The sequence below is a fragment of the Microplitis demolitor genome, chromosome 9 (assembly GCF_026212275.2).
Source record: "Microplitis demolitor isolate Queensland-Clemson2020A chromosome 9, iyMicDemo2.1a, whole genome shotgun sequence".
NCBI classification, from domain to species: Eukaryota; Metazoa; Arthropoda; class Insecta; order Hymenoptera; family Braconidae; genus Microplitis; species Microplitis demolitor.
The window spans coordinates 18,262,181-18,285,519 of record NC_068553.1 but is presented as its reverse complement, the minus strand read 5'-3'; the positions used below and the strand labels follow the sequence as shown (position 1 = coordinate 18,285,519).

Genomic DNA, 23,339 nt, shown 5'->3' with positions numbered 1-23,339 from the left:
AAAGTCCTGAAAAGAACGTGACGTTACGAATCAATTTGTTTGGGATTTGGAGGAGTGCCAAAACACGATGTCGTGGCCAAAAAGCAATTTTAAACCCACCAATTTCGCTCTGTCCGATATTATATATATTGAACCTTTGAATTAAACGTCTCATTGTCGGTTAGTTTAAAATATAAAAAACTATTATAAAATATCTAGTCATCACGAAATCACGCCTAGACCTTTCGGATGTCCTCAGCTGCATGGAGCTTCTTCTCGTGAGAAGGTTTTGAAAAAACAGAACCCAGAGGATTCCGTCAATCGAATAGACGACGAAAAATGAGTTAGGCATTTTAGCTATCGGGTTAAAAACCGGATAAAAATATTTATAAGCTAAAAATCTGACCAGCACCTGGTACATCAATGACTCCGAGGCATCACACGGGTTTTAGTTAAATATTTGACTCTCTTTCAGAGCAGCCGACTGCATAAGCCTTATTGCCTTATTCGACGTCGCGTATAAGCAATAAATTAAACACTCTCTCTCTGCTTCTTGCATACGCATCTCGGCCCCAGACCTGGCAATTCAAGATGCGAGACTAGAAAAACATGTTATGGAATGCTGGCCAGTCGTTCCCTAGCCCCTCGCAATATTTTTAATTATTTAAAACTTCGTATTTCAAATTATTATAATAAATATTCAATAATTCACCTTTTTAAATCATCATGATTGATTTAATCTGCTTATTGATTCGAATTTAAACCTTTCAGACCCGAGCTCTGTTTGATGGCCAATTGATACCAATTCTACTCTCATGACATATCGCTCTTTGATTTATTAATATTTATTATTTATGCACAAATATCCCATTATTAATCGTCAGTTAAATATCCGGACAAATTAAATCCCCACTGGCTCGTCAATTTATTTATGGACTTTTTTTTTTTGCACAAATTGATGTGCAATTTAAGATCAATTGGGTCAATAATGAATTATAGTACCATTTTTTACTTTAATTCAAGCGCCATCTTGTATTCAAACTCGGACGACATGTTTTATTTTTTTTTGGGTCGCCATTTTTTTTTCAAACCCCACTTGCGATTTTTGAAGTCGTCTAATTTGTTAAATAAACGTCAGATAATTATTATCAAATTTTTTTCAGGTTCTCTGAGAGTGAATTTAAAAAAATTGATGTCATTTTTTACAATTTGAAATTTTGAAAATTTATTACGAGCAAAAAAAAAATTTTGAGATCAGTAAAAAATTTTTTTATGAATATTTGATTATTTTTTAATGATTCTGGTAACAATAAACGATAATTTTTGTTGTAAAATGAAATTATAATAAATAGTTTGTTATAATGTAACTTTTGGTAGACTTTAGTCGCGTTGAATTTAGTTTTGGAGGTTGATTAATGTTTCTTCAGAGGCTGACACCTTGCAAACTTTAATTGCACCTTATTCTACATGAATATGGATGTATGCCTCCGGGACACATACATTATCCTTCACAAAAAATAAGGAATAAAACCCATCTTACAGTTCAAAAACCAGAAAATATAAATTTATAATCTAAATTGGCGAATCCATTTATACGATAGATTAGGGATTAGAGAAAGTGAAAGGAACAAAAGTGAACATATAAATAAAAAGGATGTAGGGTTTTATAAGCGAGACCGGTTTCGTGATAAATCGGTAACACGCATGTGCTACGTTAGTCGCACCTTGTTCACATATATTTTCTCTCAGTTTAAATTAATTGAAAATTAAGTTTGCCTGACGTCGCTCGCGTGCAAAAGGTCACTTTATGATGACATTCTTAAAGTCATTTGACCTATGAGAAATAGGATACAACTTATTTTATTTATTTATATGCCTCTACACACATAAATATATACGAGTATATATTTATTTATTTTTATTGTTCCTGAGACAATGATATTAGCAGTGATCACATTCTTAGAGTTATTTATCGCCGGTCGTAAACAATTATGTGAATTTCATGTTATAGGCTTATTACGTTTTATTACCGAGTAGTCAATGCAGTCAATGAATTATTTTATAATTGTAATGTTGGGTTTTAACACCCAGACGGACGGATAATCGGTCTTTGTGCTCAAAATTCGATTGAGTGTCTCAAGGTCTATTATTAAATGATACGTCGATCGAGTCTCTCTATAGCACAATTAAGGGTTTTATTGATGGATTTGCTGTGTAGACGGTACCTTTTTTTCGTTTCTTTAATTAGATGAGCTGATTACTGGGTCCGAGCCCTTTAAAATGGGTGATAATTCCTTCACCGTTTTTTATCACGTTTTTTTTTTTTGGTTTATTAATTCTCTCGAGCGAAGCTTCGAAGAATTTCCCCTTCAAAAAAAATTTCAATCATTACTACTATTTAAAAATGCCGATAATTGATTCGAACATCGGCCATTTTTCAAAAATGCCCACCTGCGATTTTTGATTACGTCTAATTAATGAACTAATAGGTCGATAATTAATATTAAATTTTTTTTGGCTTTTCGGGGAGTGAACATTTTGATTTTTACGTAAATTTTTGAAAATTGATAAGGAAAAAATAAAATGAGGGAAAAAAAATGATTTTTCACAAATTTCGAGGTTAAGTGAAAGTTCAGATGATTTAGATAAATTATTATATATGTAATTAATTTACTGAATAAATAAATTATAAATATATGAGATATATCATCCATGCAATATAAAAAATATATATTTTTAATATAAGATTATTATCACGATGACATTATGTACGATTTTAGTCCTAAGAAAGGACGCGTAATTAATTCAGTGAATTAATTATATTTATACACGCATTCAAGACACCATTAAATATCATATTAAATGAATATTTATCTTCCAAGCCCATGCCTCAAAAATATTAAAGACAAAAAAAAAAGAATGAAAATTTTTTTTTTTACGACAAACAAAATTTCGTTTACACAAAAAATATTAGAAAATATTATGCTAATAAAATCTCGTTAGCGAATTTAAAATAAAAACTCAGCCGCGTATCTGACGTAACCCCTTAGCAGAGATGCAAACGAGAAATGAAAGGATTCTGGCATTTTAGAACGAGTATCTTTATAAATATTCATTCGAGCGCTGCTATGGGTATTTTGTGCAGCTTTATCGTCAATAAATGTAAGTAACAAAATTTAAATTTTACTTTATCTCGGTTTTAATTTTTTGTTTAACAAAATTATTTATTTAATTTTAAATAATAATAATAATAATAAATAGTTATAGTTAATAGTCAATAAACATGCAATGCAGTTTTTTTTGTATAGCCAATGCATTATGCAGATGTTTATTAAAATTACAGTTAATGGAACTTTGAATAATTTAATCTAGTACATTTAAGTGCGATTGCACTTTAAATCTCACGTTTACGTGTTCCTTTGGATATATATATACATATATATATTAATTAACGTGTACGTGGAATTATCAAGAGCTATACGATCCCATTACTCGAAATCAATCTTTATCTCATCGATATCGTAATACTAGGGGTGTATATTGATAATTAAATTTTCTAGATTGTTCAGCGATATTTTAGGATAAATTTCAAAACTATGCTGTAAAAAATTGGGAGTAAATTTGGAGCTACGGATTTTATTTGAATCTGCATTGACTCTGATTGGGAGTTTTAATATTTAAAAAAACGGGTACTCTAGGGTTTCCGTGGCGCCCAAAAATGATCGTTAATTTTTGTGAAACTTGACGAAATAAGACTTTTTTAAAGAACAAAATTTTTCGATATCTCACGTAGTTTTTGATAAAAATGCGATTTAAAAAAAAAAAATTAAAAATTTCATAGATTTTTATATCTTCAATTTTTTTTTATTTTTTTCTAGAAAGTACATTTAAAGACGAAAATTTTGAAAAAAAAAACGTCTAAATTGGTCCATTTTTGAAGAAGTTACAGCTATTTGAAAAAAAGTCCTACTTTTTTGAGTTCTAAAATAATTCGTGGCGCCCGGAAACCGTAGACTTGCCAACAAATGATCTGTATCTTTAATACAATAAATAAATTTTCACAAAAAAAAAAATAAAGACCGAATAGTTTTCGATATTCATGCGCTCATACCTGTTCGACTATAAGCTGCAATTTTATTTTAACATAAGCGATCATTTTGCTTTAATTTCAATTCAATGCATACTTAGATTGTGTAACAGGTGATATTAATTTATTGACAAACTACTCGATCTTCGTTTTCATGTTACATGAATATGCCGATGAAATGACAGTTTATAAAAGAATATAGTAAAATTCATTCCAATATTGATTATAGTTTACTATATAATAAGGTGTCATTAAAAGTATTAATGATCGAAAACCGAATGTATAAAAGACTGAAAACGATTTATTTCAAACTGCAGACCAAGTGGTACTTGAGTGTTGATTCGATGAAAAAAAGGATAATAATACAAAAAAAAAAAAAAAAAATAATGTGTAAAATTCATACTATTGCATTTGTAACATTTTTTTTTATGTCTATTTATTTCTTTCACGCTGAGGGTGTAAGTAATACCGATTAAACCAATGATAGAATTAAATCCATAATTTTGATTAACTTTATTTTTTAAAATTTTTTTTATAACGACAATAGGCATGGACTCCCGAACAAATCGAAAACATGATGAAACCATTAGGTAAAAGTTGTGCAGCCAAAACAGGACTTACCCCAGGTATCATAATTTAAAATAACCTCAATTAATAAAATATTTATTTTATAAAATTATTTTCAGAGCTGCAAGAGGCTCATAGAAAAAGAGATTTTGTTAACGATGAAAAACTCAAGTGTTACATACATTGTATTTGTAAAATGTTGAAAATGGTAAGTATCATATATATTATTACCAAAATAAGGAAAATTTTGTTTTGAGTAAATGTGGCAATCTGCCTTTTTTTTATTATTTATGGGTCATGAATGAATGATTAATATGATAGCTAAGTACGAAAAGCCTCGAGAAAAAACGGACACACTGCTACTATATGTATACATATATGTAGTTTTGAAAAATTATTATATATTTAATTTAAATCATATATCCCGGGTCAAAATATCTAGCTTTAATATAAACCTCAATCCAGCCTCACTGAGTAAAGAAAGCATTTTGAGACTCAAATGATTCTCAAAGATCCTCAAGATGCCTTGATGAGCCTTAAATGAACCTACTACTCGACTATGTAATTTAAATTAGATTAGTATTATTTGAGGCTTTTTGAACATCATTTGAGTCTCAAAATACTTTTTTTACTCAGTGAGGCTGGATTGAATCTTATTTGGGTTCAATAAGGCTACACGGAAAAAAATTATCGGTAGCAGCTCACAATTATTTTTCGGTAGATACTACCGATTATTTTTTGGTAGACACTACCGATTATTTTTCGGTAGCAGCTTACAATTATTTTTCGGTAGATACTGTCGATTATTTTTTGGTAGACACTACCGATTATTTTTCGGTAGCAGCTGCCAATTATTTTTTGGTAGACACTACTAATTATTTTTTGGTAGACACTACCGATTGTTTTTCGGTAGCAGCTGCCAATTATTTTTCGGTAGATACTACTGATTATTTTTTGGTAGACACTACTGATTATTTCCGTAACAGCTACCGATTTTTCCGGTAGCGGCTACCGATTGGCAATCGGTAGCTACTACTGGTTATTTTTTTCCGTGTAGATATTTTGACCCGGGATAACTTTAAAAAAATGAATTTCTAATAAAGACACGTTTTTTTAGTTCGATAAAGATAATAAAATCAATCTAGACAACATACGAAAACAGGTACGAATAGCACTGCCAGAAGAACAGGCAGAGACGAGTATAAAAGCTCACGAAAATTGTGCTGCTAAAGGTGATGTACTTTTATTTTATTTATTAGACGAAAGAAATTTATAGAAATGGTTCCTATATTTTGCGAGCATTGTTCTCATTCTTAAAAAACGAAAACCATGTAAATAAAACAGTGTACATATATCTATATATTAGACTGGGTCAAAAAAATCGACTATTTTCAATCGAGTCTCAAATCTGGATAATGTTACTGTTTTATTTTTGTTTTTCGCAGTAATTACCATACATTTTTCTGTGTAGTATGACAAAAAATACAGTTAACTAAAATTGACTTATTTAATATTTTAGCGGTCGAAAATGAACCGTGTGAACTGGCTTATCAATATGCAATATGTTTTAATAAATTAACTCCAGAGGTATAACATTTTTCTCTTTAATTCCAAACGACTTATATAAATGCGTACTGATTTATTTTTTTTTATTGCAGTTATACTCCTTCCCATAATAATACGGTTATAACGAACTGAGACGAACATTCATAACAGTTTTGTATAATAGATTTATGAATTTTAGTATTGTATATTATCTTTTCTTTAATGTTAATAAGTGCAATTAAATAGAGGGATCAAAATTACGACGAAAGACAACACGAATTATCGGTAAAATTTTTAATATATAATCTTGATGTATATTAGACTGTGCCAAAAAAATCGAACATTTTTTTTTCTTTCCTTACTGTGAAAATATTATTCCTGATGACCAAAAAAAAATTATTGTGCAAGTTTGAGCCCTTAATATTGATGTTAAGAGGTGTATCCTTGAGACTATTCATTTTTTGACAGAAATTTCATTTCTTATCTAAAACTCGTAAATCATTTCTGAAAAATTTGAGCAATATATATTCTTATAGGAAATTGAATTCCCTACAAAAAATCTCTCTTAGTGAATTGGCGTAAAACGAGCCGTTTCCTTGTAAACGTGCCTTAAACATTGATTTGTTTTTTAAATTCTTTGTTTGTATTTTGGATTTTTGTAACTACTATAAATATCAAAATTTTTTTTAGTCAATTTATATTCATTAAGGAAATTTAATGCTCTACAATAAAAGTCTCTTAACATTTTTTGCTATATTCACTCCTTCAAAAGTTATCTAAGGTTGAAGTTAAGTCAAAACGACTTAAATAGCCTGAATAATTTTCGAAGGCTTTTTGTCGTACGATATTTTTGAAATGAATCAACCGATTAAGACGTGCTTGGTGGCAATCGAAAGAGCTCACCAAGATTTAGATCGCAAAAGATTTTGAAGTCGATCGGTCTAGTAGTTTACGATTTGTACGAAAAATGAAAATAAGAATTTTATTTTTTTTTTTAGAGTTTTTTTCATATCTCATAAAAATACTTGCCCGATTTGTCTCAAAATCCATTGAGTTCTAAGTTTTGATGAGCCTTTTCGATTGCCGCCAAGAATGTTCCAATCGATTGATTCGTTCCAAAGATATCGTAACACAAAATTCATTTTCCTTCAGCTAATTGTATTTTTTTTTTTGGTTGAACAACAAAATAAACATTTTTTGATTTCGAAGAGCGCTAAATTTCAAAATAACCTTCGAGCTTTCTGAGTTCAAAAACAGCAGGAAATTTTGGGTCAACCGTTTTGCAGATTTTTTTTTATTGTCATCAATTATTAATTCACAAACTTAAATTACTATTTTATGAATAATATGTATATATTTTCATGAGATTTATTCAGCTACAGGCAAAATGTCTGCCTTGAGTGAGGCATTATCAAATTTAAGATTCGATATGCCCGAACCTTTATTGTTACTTTTAAACCTTTAGATAATCGGTGGCTTAGAAACTCATCTTTAGAGTAAAAATCATATCATGGGCGCCATTGCCCCTTTCGGAAATTTATTAATTATCGTTTTTACGGGAATACTACATTAAAAAAAAAAAAAAAAAAAAAAAACAATAGCCTTTAGTTAGACGAATGTTAATTTTTTAATGAGTTTAGTTCAAGAGAATCTGATAGGTGGCGTACAGTTGAAATAATTACTCATACAGATAAACTTTATGTTATCATTTTCCGACGTCATCAAGATTCATTATATATGATATAATTTTTATCAAAGCAAAATAACATCCGCATTGATAATAATTATCAATACAGTATTAATTACCTAATTACACGGAGTTAATTAATAAATTTAATTAAACTGTAAATTGTGGTAACATTTCCTATGAAAAAATTTTTATTAAAATGTCAATTAACTCAGATGATAAATATGAAAAATATATAAATCACATGGTGAATTTCTGGCATAGCTTCCAGTGTATCTGTTATCGATGGGACATTAATTAATTGTTGCGCGAGGTCATATTAAATGTCACTGCGATACATATACACTTGCATGTATATATGTATATATATAATGCTGTCCAAGAGTAATACATTGATATCTGTATCCTGTGGGTGTTTAAACTCGGTACGCAGTACGACTGCGTGATTCAGAAGCAGCAAATGCTTATCACTTTAATGGATTACACTCACGAATCTCTCTCCCAGAGATATAGGATCATTATGCATAGTGTACAAAACAGATACATTAAGTATTACTTTATTTTACATCTGCATTATTTATCATTTTGTTTTTTTTATCTTTGGTTTATTTATTTACTGGCTTTCAGAAGTAAACAATTAATTATATTTTTTATTAAGAGTGAGGTAAATTTATATTTTATTTTTTTTTTTATGTAGAAAAAAAAATTTCAAACTAAGTAAGGAGAGAGTGGAGCAAACTGAGACACAAAAATTTTTTTTATGTTAATCTGCAGATTAGAAAAAATGGGAAAGTTGGAATCGTGAGACCATTTTGAAATTTTGTCAAAAAAATTTTTATCTCAGTTATTTTATCAAAAATCAGCAAAAGCTGACTGACTTGAGAATAAAATGAAATTGAAAAAAATTTTGATTTAATTTTTTACGATACTGAAGTTAGCGGATGTCGAATAATTTTTGAATTGTTTTTAAAACAACAAATTATAAAAAAAAAAATATTTGAAAAAATTGCACATGTAGATTTTTAAATTTTCTACATGTGCATATTTTTAGTTTTTTTTTTTTTTACGACTATTAAAATATTTTCAATTCTCATAAAGACACAAAATAAATTAAACAGAATCATTTATCAAAAATAAAATAAATCGTGAAAATCTATAAAAATAATCAAAACTTCCCTCGGCCTCTAATCGATAAAATAATTCAAAAGTTACGTAATAAATTTAAAAATTAATAATCTTTTAGCCATGATGCCTTTCGCAGAGGTGAGGAAAAAATGTTAAAAAAAAAAAAAAAAATAAAGACAGCGGGTCGGAGTTCACGCGTGAAATTTGCCGTTGGTTCGTAAAGCTTTCAAGTTTTTGCGATAAACCAATAAAGCAAGAAGATATCGAGGCAGGTGCAACGTGGGCGGTGAGTTACCGCTCAGGTCATGGGTCATTATAAACCCACCTCGACGAGCTCCTCCATTATCTTTTCTCCTTGCTCATGGCTTCTCTTTTTTTTACCTCTTTCATTTTTATTTTCATTTTAATTTCATTTTAATCGCCATTTTTTTTTTTTTTTTTTTTTTTATTAATCCTCCAAAGCCGGGTTATTCATTTAATTATTTTTGTAATGGCGAACATGAGGTAAGCCGGGAATTTATTTATTTAATTAAATTTAATTTAAATTACGATAATAGTTAATTATTTATTAAAAAAAAAAAAAATTAACTCGAGCTTAAATATTTACATACCGAGTTTATTTAAAGAGGAGTTAATATTAATACCCAAGTTGTCGGAACTAATAAAATTCAGCAAAAAAATTAATAATCGCGTATAAGGAAAAAAAAATTTAATATTCAATGTAGAGCATCCGGGGTAAAAAAAGTTGAAATACTACCGAGTAAATTCACGCGCTGGTTTACAAACGAGGATAAATAATTTTTTATAGCAACCCTCGAAAAAAAAATCCCCAAACTAAGGACGAGGCGTCATGGCTGTTTAATCGTTTATAAGTTGCATCCAGAATCGACTAATGAATTTAAAATGATAGGGTTGAAATAAAGTATTTTTTGCGACACTGGAGATCAGAACCCATACTCGAGCAACGCCCTTTCCGTGCTTTTTAGTTATAACAACTCCGCCTGCTACATATGTCTACATATACATGTACAAATAAATATAAATATTAAATTTATTAAGCGCGATTCTAAAATATCAATAGTGCGTTTTTTCCCGCCATTTAAATGCAGACCTCGTAGAATTTTCATGAAAACTTTTCGTAAAGTTCTCTATAAAATTTGTTTTTATTTATATTCAAATTAAAATCAACTGCTCGCGGGCACGCGTCTGATAGAGGAATTTTACACATGAACTGACTGTTTTTTTTTTTTTTATTGTTTTGTAAAAATATTTTTCGTGATGGGGATGCGCGATGGCAAATTTCTTTTTAACGACCTCTACCTGCCTCCGCTCGACTGGTTGATAAAATTTTTCAGCCGCTAAAACTTTGATGCGCTTTACTACACTGTATTTTACATCATCAATTTGCCCTTTTTTTTTGGCATTAAAATTGTTTTATATTTCTTTAAATCACTTGAGAATTATATGCTGCAGTAGACGATACTAAATGATTTTATTTTTGTAACAAAAATTTTCAGGTTTAGCAAATTAATTTTTTGCAGAAAGACCTGAAATTTTTGAAATTTTTTACCAGCTCTAATGACTCTGATGAAAAAAATTATCATATTGCCAGTATGGCAAAATTTATGTAAATTGACTGCAAAAAAATGGAATATCAAGGCTTTAAAAATTTTTAAAAATATTTCCTTGGAAATATTCGAAAATTTTTTCATTTTAAGGATTTAATTTTGAAATATTGACCAGCAATAGAAAGGTCAATTAGTAGTAAGAGGGCTTTCAAAATTAGACAAAATTTTTTAGAATTTTTTTTGTCGACTTTTTTCAAAAATCGAAAATCAGTTTAAAATTCTCTCTCTTGCCCTAATTTTAAAGAGTAGAAATTAAATACTGTAACAAAAATTGTCATTAATTAGCTAATGAATTCTCTAAAGTGGTAGTGGTCCCGTTCAAGTGGACAAGATTTTCTATAAATTCTGAATAATCGTCCAATTATCGGTATCTGCCGGTCCGATACAAAGCTATCGGAGCGAGAATCTATAAAATCAAACCGATCTGGGCCCTGGCTTAAAAGGATGAAAGCAAACCCGAGCTCGGTTGTCGTCATGTCTGACTTTGGATTAATTTAAAGCTGTGTATCAAAAATGGAGTCCACTTATTCCCTTAGCTCCGTCGAACCGAATCCCGATTTATATCACATTAGATTGTTATCCTTGATGATTTAACCCATTTCAATCGAAATAACGCGGACTTAATTACTTAGCGACGTAATTCATTAAATTGCTGCTCAAGACCAGAGACTGGAAACTGCAGACCGGTCATGCGATCTCTATCTAGACAATTGCTCGTTTACATAATTAATTGGATCGTTTAACTCGAATGGATGCTGGCATTTCGTTCGAAAAAATCACTCAATGACAAACGATATTTTTTTAAATTCCCACAAGGGCCTTTTTTTTACCCCGGTCCCAAACCATTCGATATTTTATAAGCCCGATCCGATCCCCATAGATTTATTTCTTAAAATAAATTCGCCATTTTAATAACAACCCAGTGAAATAAATTTACGATCGTTAATTGCTCCTTTGGTGTTTAGAAATTATGTTTTATAAATATGTTGCTATTTCGGAATATATATATATATATATTAGTTAACACCTGCGGCCGGTTTGGTACCAAGTTAAAGGATATTTAATCACCAGCGTGACGATCCCGTGTCATTTAATCAAATTGATTGGCTCTACATAAATTCCAAAAGTTAAATCGAACCCAGGTTAAAAAAAAATACAAAATCCTTTTATACTATCCCCGACTAAAAAACCGGCATATATATATATATAAATAATTTGGTACCTGCTCATTATCATTATTGAAGGTTTAAATTGGCTATTAAACGATTAGTCATTTTTGATAGATAGTTAACTCGTTTCCAAACAACGTATATTGTTTGTGGTATGTAATTAAAAAATGGCATAACAATTATAAACGTATTTGTCGGGCGTTAATAGCCGGTTGCATGATGCTGGATGATGAGGAGAAGAGATTTTAGTAAATGGGTACGTCTCAATTAGCAGCCCAACTACCTTTTGTTTAATTGCCTTAGTTTGGATGGAATGTGTGCGCTGTGTGCGCGGTTGGTTATTTATATGCTACAATCTGTGTCCAGGGATCTGCCCTACGTTCGGATACTGGGTACTTACTTGATGAAAAGAATAAAAGACTGGAGTATAAGTACTCGCAACAACCCACTGAAAAGAGTAATTACATTGGAATTAGAGCAGACAACTCGAGAAAGCGAATTACGCGATAAAGAACCCATGTGAGGAATGTAAAGTACTTAATATTGCATTCCTGTCTTCAACTGTCTGAAGCAGGCCCGACTTTGGGGGCTGAAACTTTGGGAAATAACGCCAGTGTGACAGGACCCCGACGGGCGACCTGGTTAAAACTGCAACCGTTGATAGCCTGGTAAAAATGAAATTTTGAAGGTTTTGGTCTTGGGAATATAAAAGGTGGATAATTATGTGGTGACACGAGTGTCGAAGTGGGGCTTTGGCGTGTTGGCCTGACAGAATGAAGAACAGATCGGGAAGAAGGGAGAATTCAGATGAGTCTGATGCAAAACGGATCATTACAGAGACATACGAGAGCTTAAGGAGTACCAGCAGCAAAACCTTGGAGGGCAATAAATACTTCAATCAGCGCCCTCTAAGGCGTCAGTTAGCATATCCAGCCTGTTAGGTTCTTGCTGGGTTGACTGGGTTCTGGTGGACAGCCCCGGCGGCGAAGCCCAAAGACGTCAGGGGACTCGTCCACTTGGGCCCTTTTGCGGTAAAGTATGTTTGCCTTTGGTTGACAGCCACCTGCGTCTGTCCAAATGTACATTTACTTGATCTGCATATCTCCAAGCACGCTCTCTCGCCTCTCGCGGAATTCAAACTCAAGACATTCGAGTCGCCTTTTTTTTTCGTTTCATCACTGACGTAAATACTTTGCCTGAAAATAAGCTAACTAACCGACAACATTCCAATTCAAGATGGAATTCGGTGTCTGTAGTTGGTAAAACAACTAAATGGCCAACAAATAATTAGGTGATTAACTCGAATTTAGGTTTTTCAACGAGTTAACTTTTCATTCTGCAACTCGGATTCCGATCTTTGGAGGCTCAATAATCCGAACGGGGCATAAATCAAATGAGTTTTGACTTTTAGAAGAAATGACACCACCACCTTTGTAATAATTCAGTCATTCTGAAAGAGAATTCCGGTCGTCCCTAAAGTGGGAAGAGAGAAGAATAGAATATAGCATTTATCAAAAAACAAAGCGAACGGTTCCCTCGAACAATAAATCTGGTGAGGTCTTTTATTCCATTGGATAATTGGGTTCACTTGGGTTTCTGATCAATCCGATACTGTCGTCCACGTGTCTGTCCGTATTCCGGACTCCGTTCGCGGAGGTTCCTCTGCTGTTGGTGACGAAAAAAATCCCCACATATCTGGTAGTGGCTCTTGGATTTCTCTCATCTACATTCACATTACGCTCGCATATAACATGTCACAAGGACTCGCGCTCAGATCCCGTACCGAAGGCTGTGGCAAGCTAAGAGCTCAAGGCATTCTCCAGTATAAGACGCGGGAGATTGTCCAAGTCAGCGAACAGGTGGCCAGCAGGGATTTCACGGAAATTTAAAAACGCCGCTTACGCTTTTTATTTGCGGGCGGTTGATGGGCATCTTCAGCGAGTATTTCGTTTTTTTTTCCGTCGGTGGGTTGTCCAGTTGATGCCGGGTTATATATTTAGTATATAGCATACAGTATGCTGAGGGATTATAGCTCGAGAGTAAGGATGTAAAGGAAGACAAAGAATGAGCCAACGGTAACAATGATGGTTAAATTCATGGTGAATCGTGGTTCGGTGATGGCCGCGAGCCGAGTCGCGGGACCTCCGTCGAGGGCGGCTTGTTATGCCGGTTTCATTCAAATCGGGGCCAAGATCGTGTCGTATGCAAAACGTCGAATTTACTGAAGCTCAAGACGGCCCTTCTTGCATGTCCGTGGTACGATTCTTCTTTCTCTATAATATCCTGGGATCAGATGCCCCTGCACACTTATCCCCGCATCCATATATATGTATATGTATATAGATATGTATGAGTATATGTATGTACAGCTCCTGCCCGAGAGTTGCAAAGACCTGCCGATCTGTGGGAGTCACTCCGAGCTGGGCTATAAATCTGAATAATAAATGAATCTCAATAGCCTCTAAGAAGTATCCGCCTCACTAATGTATATAAGAGACGTAGACGTTGCGCTGTGTTGAGCTGAAAGACGATCAGCTCGGCTTAAAAGATGAATTTACGATGGCGCAAATCTCGCCAACAGTCACTCGACTTGGATGGAAATAAAAATCCACTATTTCAACTCCTGGATTTCTGTTTATGTATTTATATACATATATATATACATTTATATAACCAAGCCATTTTTACCATCCTATTTATATTTACGGATATTGTTTAACAGAGAAGGCTCAAGGTAAACGAATTTTTATTACAAATGTTATTTTAACCAGCAAATCGCTTTTTAATCTATTTCAAGATGTTTAGAGATTATCGCATTCTTTATGAATTTCTTATTATGAAACGGACTACTCACGGTTTGAGGATTTCGTTCCAGGTTTATCTGCCATGAATATAATTTAAATTGGATAGAATAAATTTATTTTAAGCCGCCCAAGTATTTATCAAAATTCCAATAACAGAATTTTCTACATTTCGGCCTGATTTGATTTCAGTTTTTCGAGATTCTCTATTTAGTACTCGATCTATTGGCAATAATCATCGATTCTGCATTAAACTAGACACTTTTACGAAGAAAATGACCCCTAGCGAATTGATTTTAAGTCACCCAAACATTGATCAAAATTCCAATAGCAGAATTTTCTACATTTCGGCCTGATTTGATTTCAGTTTTTCGAGATTCTCTATTTAGTACTCGATCTATTGGCAATAATCATTGATTATACATTAAACTGGAGACTTTTACGAAGAAAATGACCCCTAGCAAGTTGATTTTAAGTCACCCAAACATTGATCAAAATTCCAATAGCAGACTTTTCTACATTTTGGCCAGATTTGATTTCAGTTTTTCGAAATTCTCTACTTGATATCCGGCACCTTGGTAATAATAATTGATTCTGTATTAAACTAGACACTCCTACGAAGAAAATAAACCCTAGCAGATTGATTTTCAGCCATGAAAAGTCGTGTAAAAAAATTATTGAATTTTTCATAACAGCTCCCATTTTGAATTCTTACATGTAGAATTTAATTGAACTCGCTAAATATTTTTAGTTCATGAATAAATCATTAAAAAGTATATTCTGGCTGAAGCCAGGCACAGACGGAGCCACAGACGTCTTGCGGAAGGCATTAAGAGAAAAAAAGTCAAAGATTACGATATCACATGTCGATTTTCTTGCAGCGACTTCCGTTTCTGCAACACATTTAATTTGTACTCGGCTCTGTATACAACCGTAGACATCATAAAACTTCTTGTAAATCGTATTTCCACATTACTCGTGTAAATTCATGACCCCATGGTGAAACATGAATGGAAACTTGATTTCCGAATACAAAATTACTCATTATCCTTTTATAGATCGTGACAAAAAATGTCGGAATCAAATTCCTACTTTTATTATTTTATAATTTGCTTGATGTTTTTTTCGTTCGTCCAGGTTCAAAACATTAACGGCGGTTTGTTACAAAGCCAAAGAATATCCCGGTGTTGGTTAACGTGTTTTGCTCTTTAAGAATCATTAGGGCCTGCTTTCACGGCTAATTCAAATAGTAATTCCACTTTAAAGGATCGTCATTGTGTGCCGTTACTGTGATTGTAATTGTGAGCAACCAGCTTATAAGTTTGCGTCCTCATCAAAATACCGGACACATTGCCCTGTCAGACGTACGCCGTATTGTACTGGGTTGGTATTAAAAAAAAGCTAAGAATTAACTTTTACTAGAGGAAAAAGCTTCAGACAAGGTCGCGGTTTTATTTGCTCCCGTCCGTCCAACTACATGTCGAGTCCAGTAAGTACTGATTTCATCTTGACGGGTTTCATTCTCAAAGCGTTTGCTCAACCGCCAGTTATCACAATTCTATGGAATTAAATAATTCCACAAATTTTTTTATAGTTTTCCGTATTGTCATTACTGTCGCTGTTATACTCAACTTTTATAGCTATGGAATTTTTTTGCTCAGAAAATTTTTCCTCCTTAAATTAATTTTCTTTGTGTTATTGCCCTCGTGACGCAGCTTTTTATCTCATGTCTCAATTCGTCAGGTAAATTTAAAAAATTTACTGAAAATTTCAGCTCAGAATTAAAATTTTTCAACATATTTTTTCTATGCCGCTTCTATTTTTTTTTTTTTTTCATTACGATACAAATTAATGGAGGGAAATTTGAAATATTCAAAATTCTTGAGCGATGTTCAAATATTCAAATATTTCAGCTGAAATTTTCAGCATACTCGTGATTATACAGATACTAACTATTGCTGCCATAAGAAAAAAAAAGTTTAAAATAAAAAATTGCTGATTTCAATCATTTTTTTAATTTTCAAAATTCTTCATCATTTAAAAATTTTTCAATGAACCGATTTTCGAGCGGGTTCATAAAATATTTGAAACTAAAAAATTTTTATGAGACTCGATAAAAAATAGTCACTTTTGGGTCACCCTAATATATATATATATATGTATGATCAATTTCGAGCATAATTTTGAGATCTAAATAATGATAAATTTAGATCTACATAAATCTATAATTTTTTTCAGGTCAGAAAAAATAGAATTAAAATTTTTAACGAGATAGAAATAATATTCTAACCCCTACTCTATAATATAAGAAACCAGTCACGCGTGGCACGCTCTCCACACGTGGTTCACGCGTCAGTTGCTCGGAAGATCCCGTAGAACTTCGGAGCGATTCGTGAGCCGATGCCTCCCACGTGTCCTACTCGAGCCGATCGTGTCTGGCGCACGACCTCTATATCAACTTTGCTCTACATCTAAAATCTATCATACGGTATATATGTATATATGTATATACAAAATATATGAACCACCACAACCTCAACCCTGGAATTGCCTAAAAACAATTTTAGGGATTTTGCAGCGTAAATAAAAATAAAAAAAAAGTTTCTGCTATTTGATCATTAAAATTCAATTTACCTCTGGGTCTATAATTAAATAATCATTATTGGAATGAATTTAAAAATTTAAACTTCTTTCGGGCAATAGAGTTTAATTGACCGTAGGTTTAACCGAAGTTTAAACTAAAACAGTTATCTCTTAGAGAGGTCAGTTAATTTTAGCAATTAGGTTCCCAGCAACTTTGCCAACTAGAAAACCACTCGAGCTCCAGTTCCAGTTTCTGTTCCAGCTCCCTTTACTCTAAACGCTGGAACTTAAAAAAAATAATAATAATAACAAATTTCATCATAAACTTCGCTAACAAGCCTAATCCTTTAATTTTGTATTTTTTAATCCTATAATAATAATTACTTTTATTTAAGTGCTGCATTAATTTTTATCACGATAATTCTGTTTCAATTTATATTTAATTACGAATTTATAAAATTACTGGGATTAAAGTAATTGCCGATTTGCATTCTGGTCCTAGTATTGATCAAGACCCAAGCGACTGGGTTCGATTCCATCTAACAGTTGATTTGTGAACCTCAAAAAAAATACCGTAGCCCACAGAACTCTAATTTACCATCCCCGATCGTGGTAAGAAAATTTATCGACCCTCGGTAAAATATTTAACTGTCGGTAACATGCCACAGTATTCCTAATTTATCATACATGAGTATTTCTTTGATAAATTTTTTTACCACAAGAGGTTAAAAATAAATTAAATCGCGACAGGGTAAAATGAAATTTTTGAAAATGATTTATTGATACAAATATTTAAAAAAAGTATTACTTAATTTTCGATAAAACGATGACTGATTGATTGTAAAATAATATTCGAAATAGTATATGTATATGTAAAAAATTATAGACATCTGTCACTAGACTCAATAGGCGCGCGTGTGTGCGTGTGTGTGTTTGTTTATATGCAGCCTCACCGGACGTAGCCATAATTGTAAAATTATTGTCCCCGTATAGTAACATCTACTACCCCTACTTGCCAACCCCGATTCATATTTTTTACTTCAATACTGGGTACACCACAGGTACTGCTCGTGTGTGCCAGGTGTTGAGGCATCCATGGGAATTATGCTGATAACTCATCGCGATTCTCACGCTGGTCCAATATATATTTAAAGAATACCCATATATATCTATCATATATATTATATTGTTTTCACAACCAAATACTTTCTTTGTTGAAATAATTTTATAAAATATCAAAAATAGTATTCCATGGTCGCCATCTTGATCTGTAAATCTGCTGCTTTAAAACTGGAAGGAAAATTATTTGCCATAAATTAATAAATTTTCCCACAGTATTTAATTAAACATATGTCGTCTAAGACACCTGTAATTTACTCGTATATAAAATTTATAGTCATTTTATATTTGTTTCAGTTTTTTTTTTAATTAATTATATGATGAAACGGTTAAATAATTAAATTAATAAAATGCATCTGTTGTAAAATCTCACGGCGGACAAAGTTTGTAAAAAAGTACCCCCATACGTGCCGATTACCCCAAATACCATGAGACAATAAAGAAAAAAAAAATACCAGGGAACTCCCCCATGGCATCTTTCATAAATGAAAACATATGTAGGTAGAGATTCCCGCGCATTTAGCACCCCAGCGAAGAACACATGTGACGTCATGCCCAGGTGACGTAGCCACATGATCGACTCGTGGGACCCGAATTCCTATACAGGGGTACGAAAATAAGAGAATAGAAAGGGCTCATTGTTGGTATATACATATACATACAGATATGTAGGATCTAAGATCCTCGTGGCGATCATCTGCATTCGCAAAAGTTAAATAATAGGGGAATCTAGGCCGTGACGTCAAACACGTGGGAAAAGAATCGGCACGCGTAGATTTACACCTGGATAAAAGATTCTTTTATTACTTATTCTTATACCATTTTTTATGTTTATTATAGTTTGCAAGATTTTATAGAAAACTTTTTGTGCACACCCTTGTGTAATGCACACCGGTTTCAGACGTGTGTATACTATTTACCAAATAATGTTATTTTTTAGGCTACTTTTTGTATTTTATAAAATTTTTAAGATCTTACTGAATTATTTCATGCACACCACGATGTCATGCACACCTCGACTAGTTTGTGCACTAATTATTAAATAATTAAATTTTTTGTCATATTGTTGTCATTAGTAAAGTCTAATATATATAGATTTCGCCTGAATTGCTAATGCACACCATCATGTCATGCACACCTCGACTAGTGTGTGCACTAATTATTAAATAATTTAATTTTTTGTCATATTGTCTTCTGTACTTAGTAAAGTCTAATAAATTTTGTCTGGTGTTCTAATGCACACCAAGGTGTTATGCACACCATAAATAAAAAGGTGTGTAAAATAACTAAGTAAAGATATTTTACACTAAAAACTGATAAATTTTCTTAAATAGGCAGAGCAGAGAAATAAAAATCATTTTTTAATTCCGGGGTGTGCATTTTGAGTGCGGTGAGTTAAAAAATCGGTTTGAAAAACGTTAAATAAAGGCATCCTGTGTAAAAATGAAATCAAACTGAAAAGGAAGGCAGAGATTACAAGAAAACAATAAGAATGGTTAAGGAATCTCAACGTTTATGCCATATGTCTGATGTTGAACACTTAAAGGCGACGCGGATCGGTGACCAGGGCACTAACCATGACGTAGATGTAATGCAGCTGCATTTAGATGTACGTGGCAATAAGAAAAATCGATAAAACGACCTTGGTTTGTTGTATTAAGTGTGTAGTATAAAAGTTGTGTACGGCAGGTGACGTTGGTCGCGTGCCGTCCCCTCTTTCTTTTAGATCGCAAGAAAACCGTCTAACGTAATCCATTGTCCTTTCTCTGCTCTGTATACCCTCTCTTCCTGCCACTATATTCCCCATCAGAGCCACACAATCGGATCCGGCCCCTTTAATACATCAGTATCTCTAGGGCCCAGCGTCACGCGTCCTTGTTTTTTTTTATCCCCCCCCCCATTGGGCATCAATCCAAAATTGATTTTTTCACCCTTCGGAAATCGGCTGCCTTTACATTTTGTAACTTAGGTTCAAATCATCGTATCAGTAGGAAATAAATTTTGCGTCTTAAATGAAAAAGAAATTTTTCAAAAAATCAGCAATTTTTATCAATTCGTCTTTGGACTGAAGTTGTAGAATTTTTTTTTCTATTTTTTGATAATGAAATAAATGAAAAAAAAATTTCTGACGTTTTATGACGACAGATTTGGAAAGTGGGCGTTAATTTGTTAAATTTTTTTATCGATTTATGTCGATAATTTAAAAAGGCGTTAGATTTAATTTAAACGCCGCGAATGCCAACGAACACGTAAACTTTCACAATATTTATTTAAGACGAAAAGAAGAAAAAAAAAAAATTGTAAAAATGGGCATTAGCAAAAGAGTTCTCACACTATCCGTATCTATAAACTATTCACAGCTCGATTTTTTAAGCCGGTTTTAGTGAATGTTAACAAGACAAAACTAGTGACAAATTCCCAGCTATCAATAATAAATATGCATATGATATGCGTAATACTAAGGATATTTCCTGTAACACGTTACATTAATTTACATAAAGCTACCTCACCAACAAAGTAATCAGCTGAGTCTCATTCCGGTATTCTCTTATTGCCGTGCCGTCGGTAATTTAAGTAACGAACAATCAACAGTACGGAAAAAAATTATCCAAACACTCAGCGATAGTTATTTGGCTAGATTTGTTAGTGGCAAGACCGGAGGGAGAGGGGGTTCAAGGCCCAGGTCCCAGATGAGACCCAGTACAAGCTGGACCCACTCGAAGCCCCCCTCCACGAGTTTTCTCGCTCACTCGGTCTGCTAAATTGGGGATCGGAGCAGACGGGACCAAAACAACAGAGACAAAGAGAACTAGAGTATCGGCAGGCAGACGGGGACTCACGAAGGGCGACCGAAGATGACCGAGAGCTGGTGGGAACGCGTAGCGCCGACTGTTCTCACCAACATGTAATACGACGGCTCTAAGATGCAAGGTGTAGTGGCTATATTCGAGTTCGCTTCATATTTGCTTGGTATTGAACGATCATCAACTTAAACCACTGACGGAATCTATAATTGTTACTATAACCCAAAAATTATAATGATTAATTAAAGCAGAACTGATTTTTACCATTGGCTCTATTTCACTACTTAGTCGAATTTTTCCAAAAAATTCTGCATGCATGCATTTTTATTTTTTGGAAAAAAAAACTCTGCATGCATACAATTGTATTTTTTGGAAAAACGAAATTCTGCACACATGCTAGTTTATTTTTTGGAAAAACCGAATTCTGCATGCATGCTAGTTTATTTTTTGGAAAAATAAAATTCTGCATGCATGCTAGTTTATTTTTTGGAAAAATAAAATTTTGCATGTATGCATTTTTATTTTTTGGAAAAAAAAATCTTTCCCTCTATTTTAAAATTTTGTTCAAAGTCAGTCTTTACAAACTTTATTTTTTTTTTCCTAATTTATTATGTGACAAATTTTAAACTCGCTCATAATTTTTACTTTTAACTAAGAAAAATATTTATCGCTTAACCCTACAGCATTTTTCGTCACATAAATTTCCGTCGGCAATAAAGGAAATGAAGGAAAAACAGCTGATAGTAAACATATCGAATTACTTTGAAAGCTGATAGCTGACTGACAACACAAAATTAAAATTTATTTCCACTAAATCCGCGATTTATTTAGTTTGTTACAAAAGTAAAGTTAACAAATAGACCGAAGAAAAATTCCCACAGCCAAAACCTCCCACGAGCTCTGAAGAGTATATGAGAACTCTTTCCACTTTTCAACAAAGAAATTCATATCTGGAAAAAAGTGTTCGGCTTTACCTGAGGAGTGACTTGGCAGTTTGGGAATTTTTATATTTACATTTTTATATGAATAAAAAAAAGTGTCGGAATTTTGGATCGAGGGTCGCAAGTCTTACGTGTGTCAGCCACGCGTAAGTGGTCACATAATCGATGCACGAGGCCGTTTTTTGTCTTTTTCACTCTATGGGATATGGGATCCAATCCCTGTTAGGTACGTAATGTACATCAGGACGTATTGTAAGCCAGTATATGAAGGGTGATTGCAGAAACGTGGGAATAGTCGCCAGGTGATTTTTGTTGCATCGGAACTGCAAACTGAGGAAGGAAGGAAGGAAGGAAGGAAGTTAAGGAAATAGAGGATTAAAAAAAATTTGCGTGATGAAATAATTTATCAAATAGAATATAAGTATTGTATACATAAATATATATACTTTCATCTATTTCCGGTCTCTTAAAATATTTTCGAGGAAAATAAATATTTCCAAAAAAGGCAGCTTCCGAATTTTTGGTAAAAAAAAAAAAAAAAGCCCCAATTTTTTCGGAAAATTGTAACAGAATTTTTAAAAATAAAAAATTTTATTTGCCAGAAAAACAGTGTCCCATTTTACCCCGAGCTACCTAAAATATATATATGATATATATATTTGATCTTTTATGGACCGGAAGTATATCAGGTAAAAAAATAAAATAGAGCATCTGAAAAAAATTCTCACGGATTATTTTTATTTTTAATTACAGAGACAGAGAAAAAAAAATAACGTCTGGTTATTTTTGTTTATGAAATTGGGGTTGGTTTGTGGATTTAAAACATGACATATTTAAATGATAAAAATAGTAGGATGAGAATTCGTCAAGTATGAAATGGAGGGGCTGTAGAATAAAAAACGGAAGTGAAGATATTGAAGTAGATTCGGGATTTCCTTCCGACACTATCCCAGCAGGATAGATGTAATAGAATCTTGGGTACTCTATCTATAGTAGTATATATAGACTAGGGTGTATAGAAAAGCGTGGGTGCGAGGTGCAGGTGCATGCAGACGCTTTTACCAGGCAAAGTGAAAAGCAAGAGCAGATAGAGCGTAAAGGATGGGCGTTCCGAATCCGGAACCCGGGTATTGGTTTATTATATTTCGTGAGATTTTCAGACGTGGGAGCTCAGACGGTCAAGCATGTCCGCTTTTTAATCTCGGGTTAATTAGAAGGTCGCCTTTTCACTGCCCTAAGATTAGTTTTTTGTTTCGAAAATCGGAAAATTTTTCGTGGGCTCGAAAAACTATAAAATCAATTAT

The 23,339-nt window shown here is 32.8% G+C and overlaps 2 protein-coding genes across 2 annotated transcripts in view; both read left to right on the top strand.

Moving 5' to 3' along the window:
* Positions 1–23,339, top strand: part of LOC103574706 (POU domain, class 6, transcription factor 2) — a 506,104-nt gene that overhangs the window by 288,161 nt on the left and 194,604 nt on the right. The gene's annotated exons all lie outside the window — the stretch shown is intronic.
* On the top strand, positions 2,746–5,909 carry LOC106693983 (general odorant-binding protein 83a-like). Its single transcript, XM_053741733.1, has 4 exons — positions 2,746–2,775; positions 4,614–4,692; positions 4,753–4,841; positions 5,751–5,909. The coding sequence occupies exons 1-4, from the start codon at positions 2,746–2,748 to the stop codon at positions 5,907–5,909; spliced, it is 357 nt and encodes a 118-aa protein (XP_053597708.1).

Coding starts and splice junctions, on each gene's coding strand:
- LOC106693983 (XM_053741733.1), top strand. CDS start 2,746: ATGTACGATTTTAGTCCTAAGAAAGGACGC. Junction 2,776..4,613: donor TTAGTCCTAAGAAAGGACGC/GTAATTAATTCA, acceptor TAACGACAATAG/GCATGGACTCCCGAACAAAT. Junction 4,693..4,752: donor CAAAACAGGACTTACCCCAG/GTATCATAATTT, acceptor AATTATTTTCAG/AGCTGCAAGAGGCTCATAGA.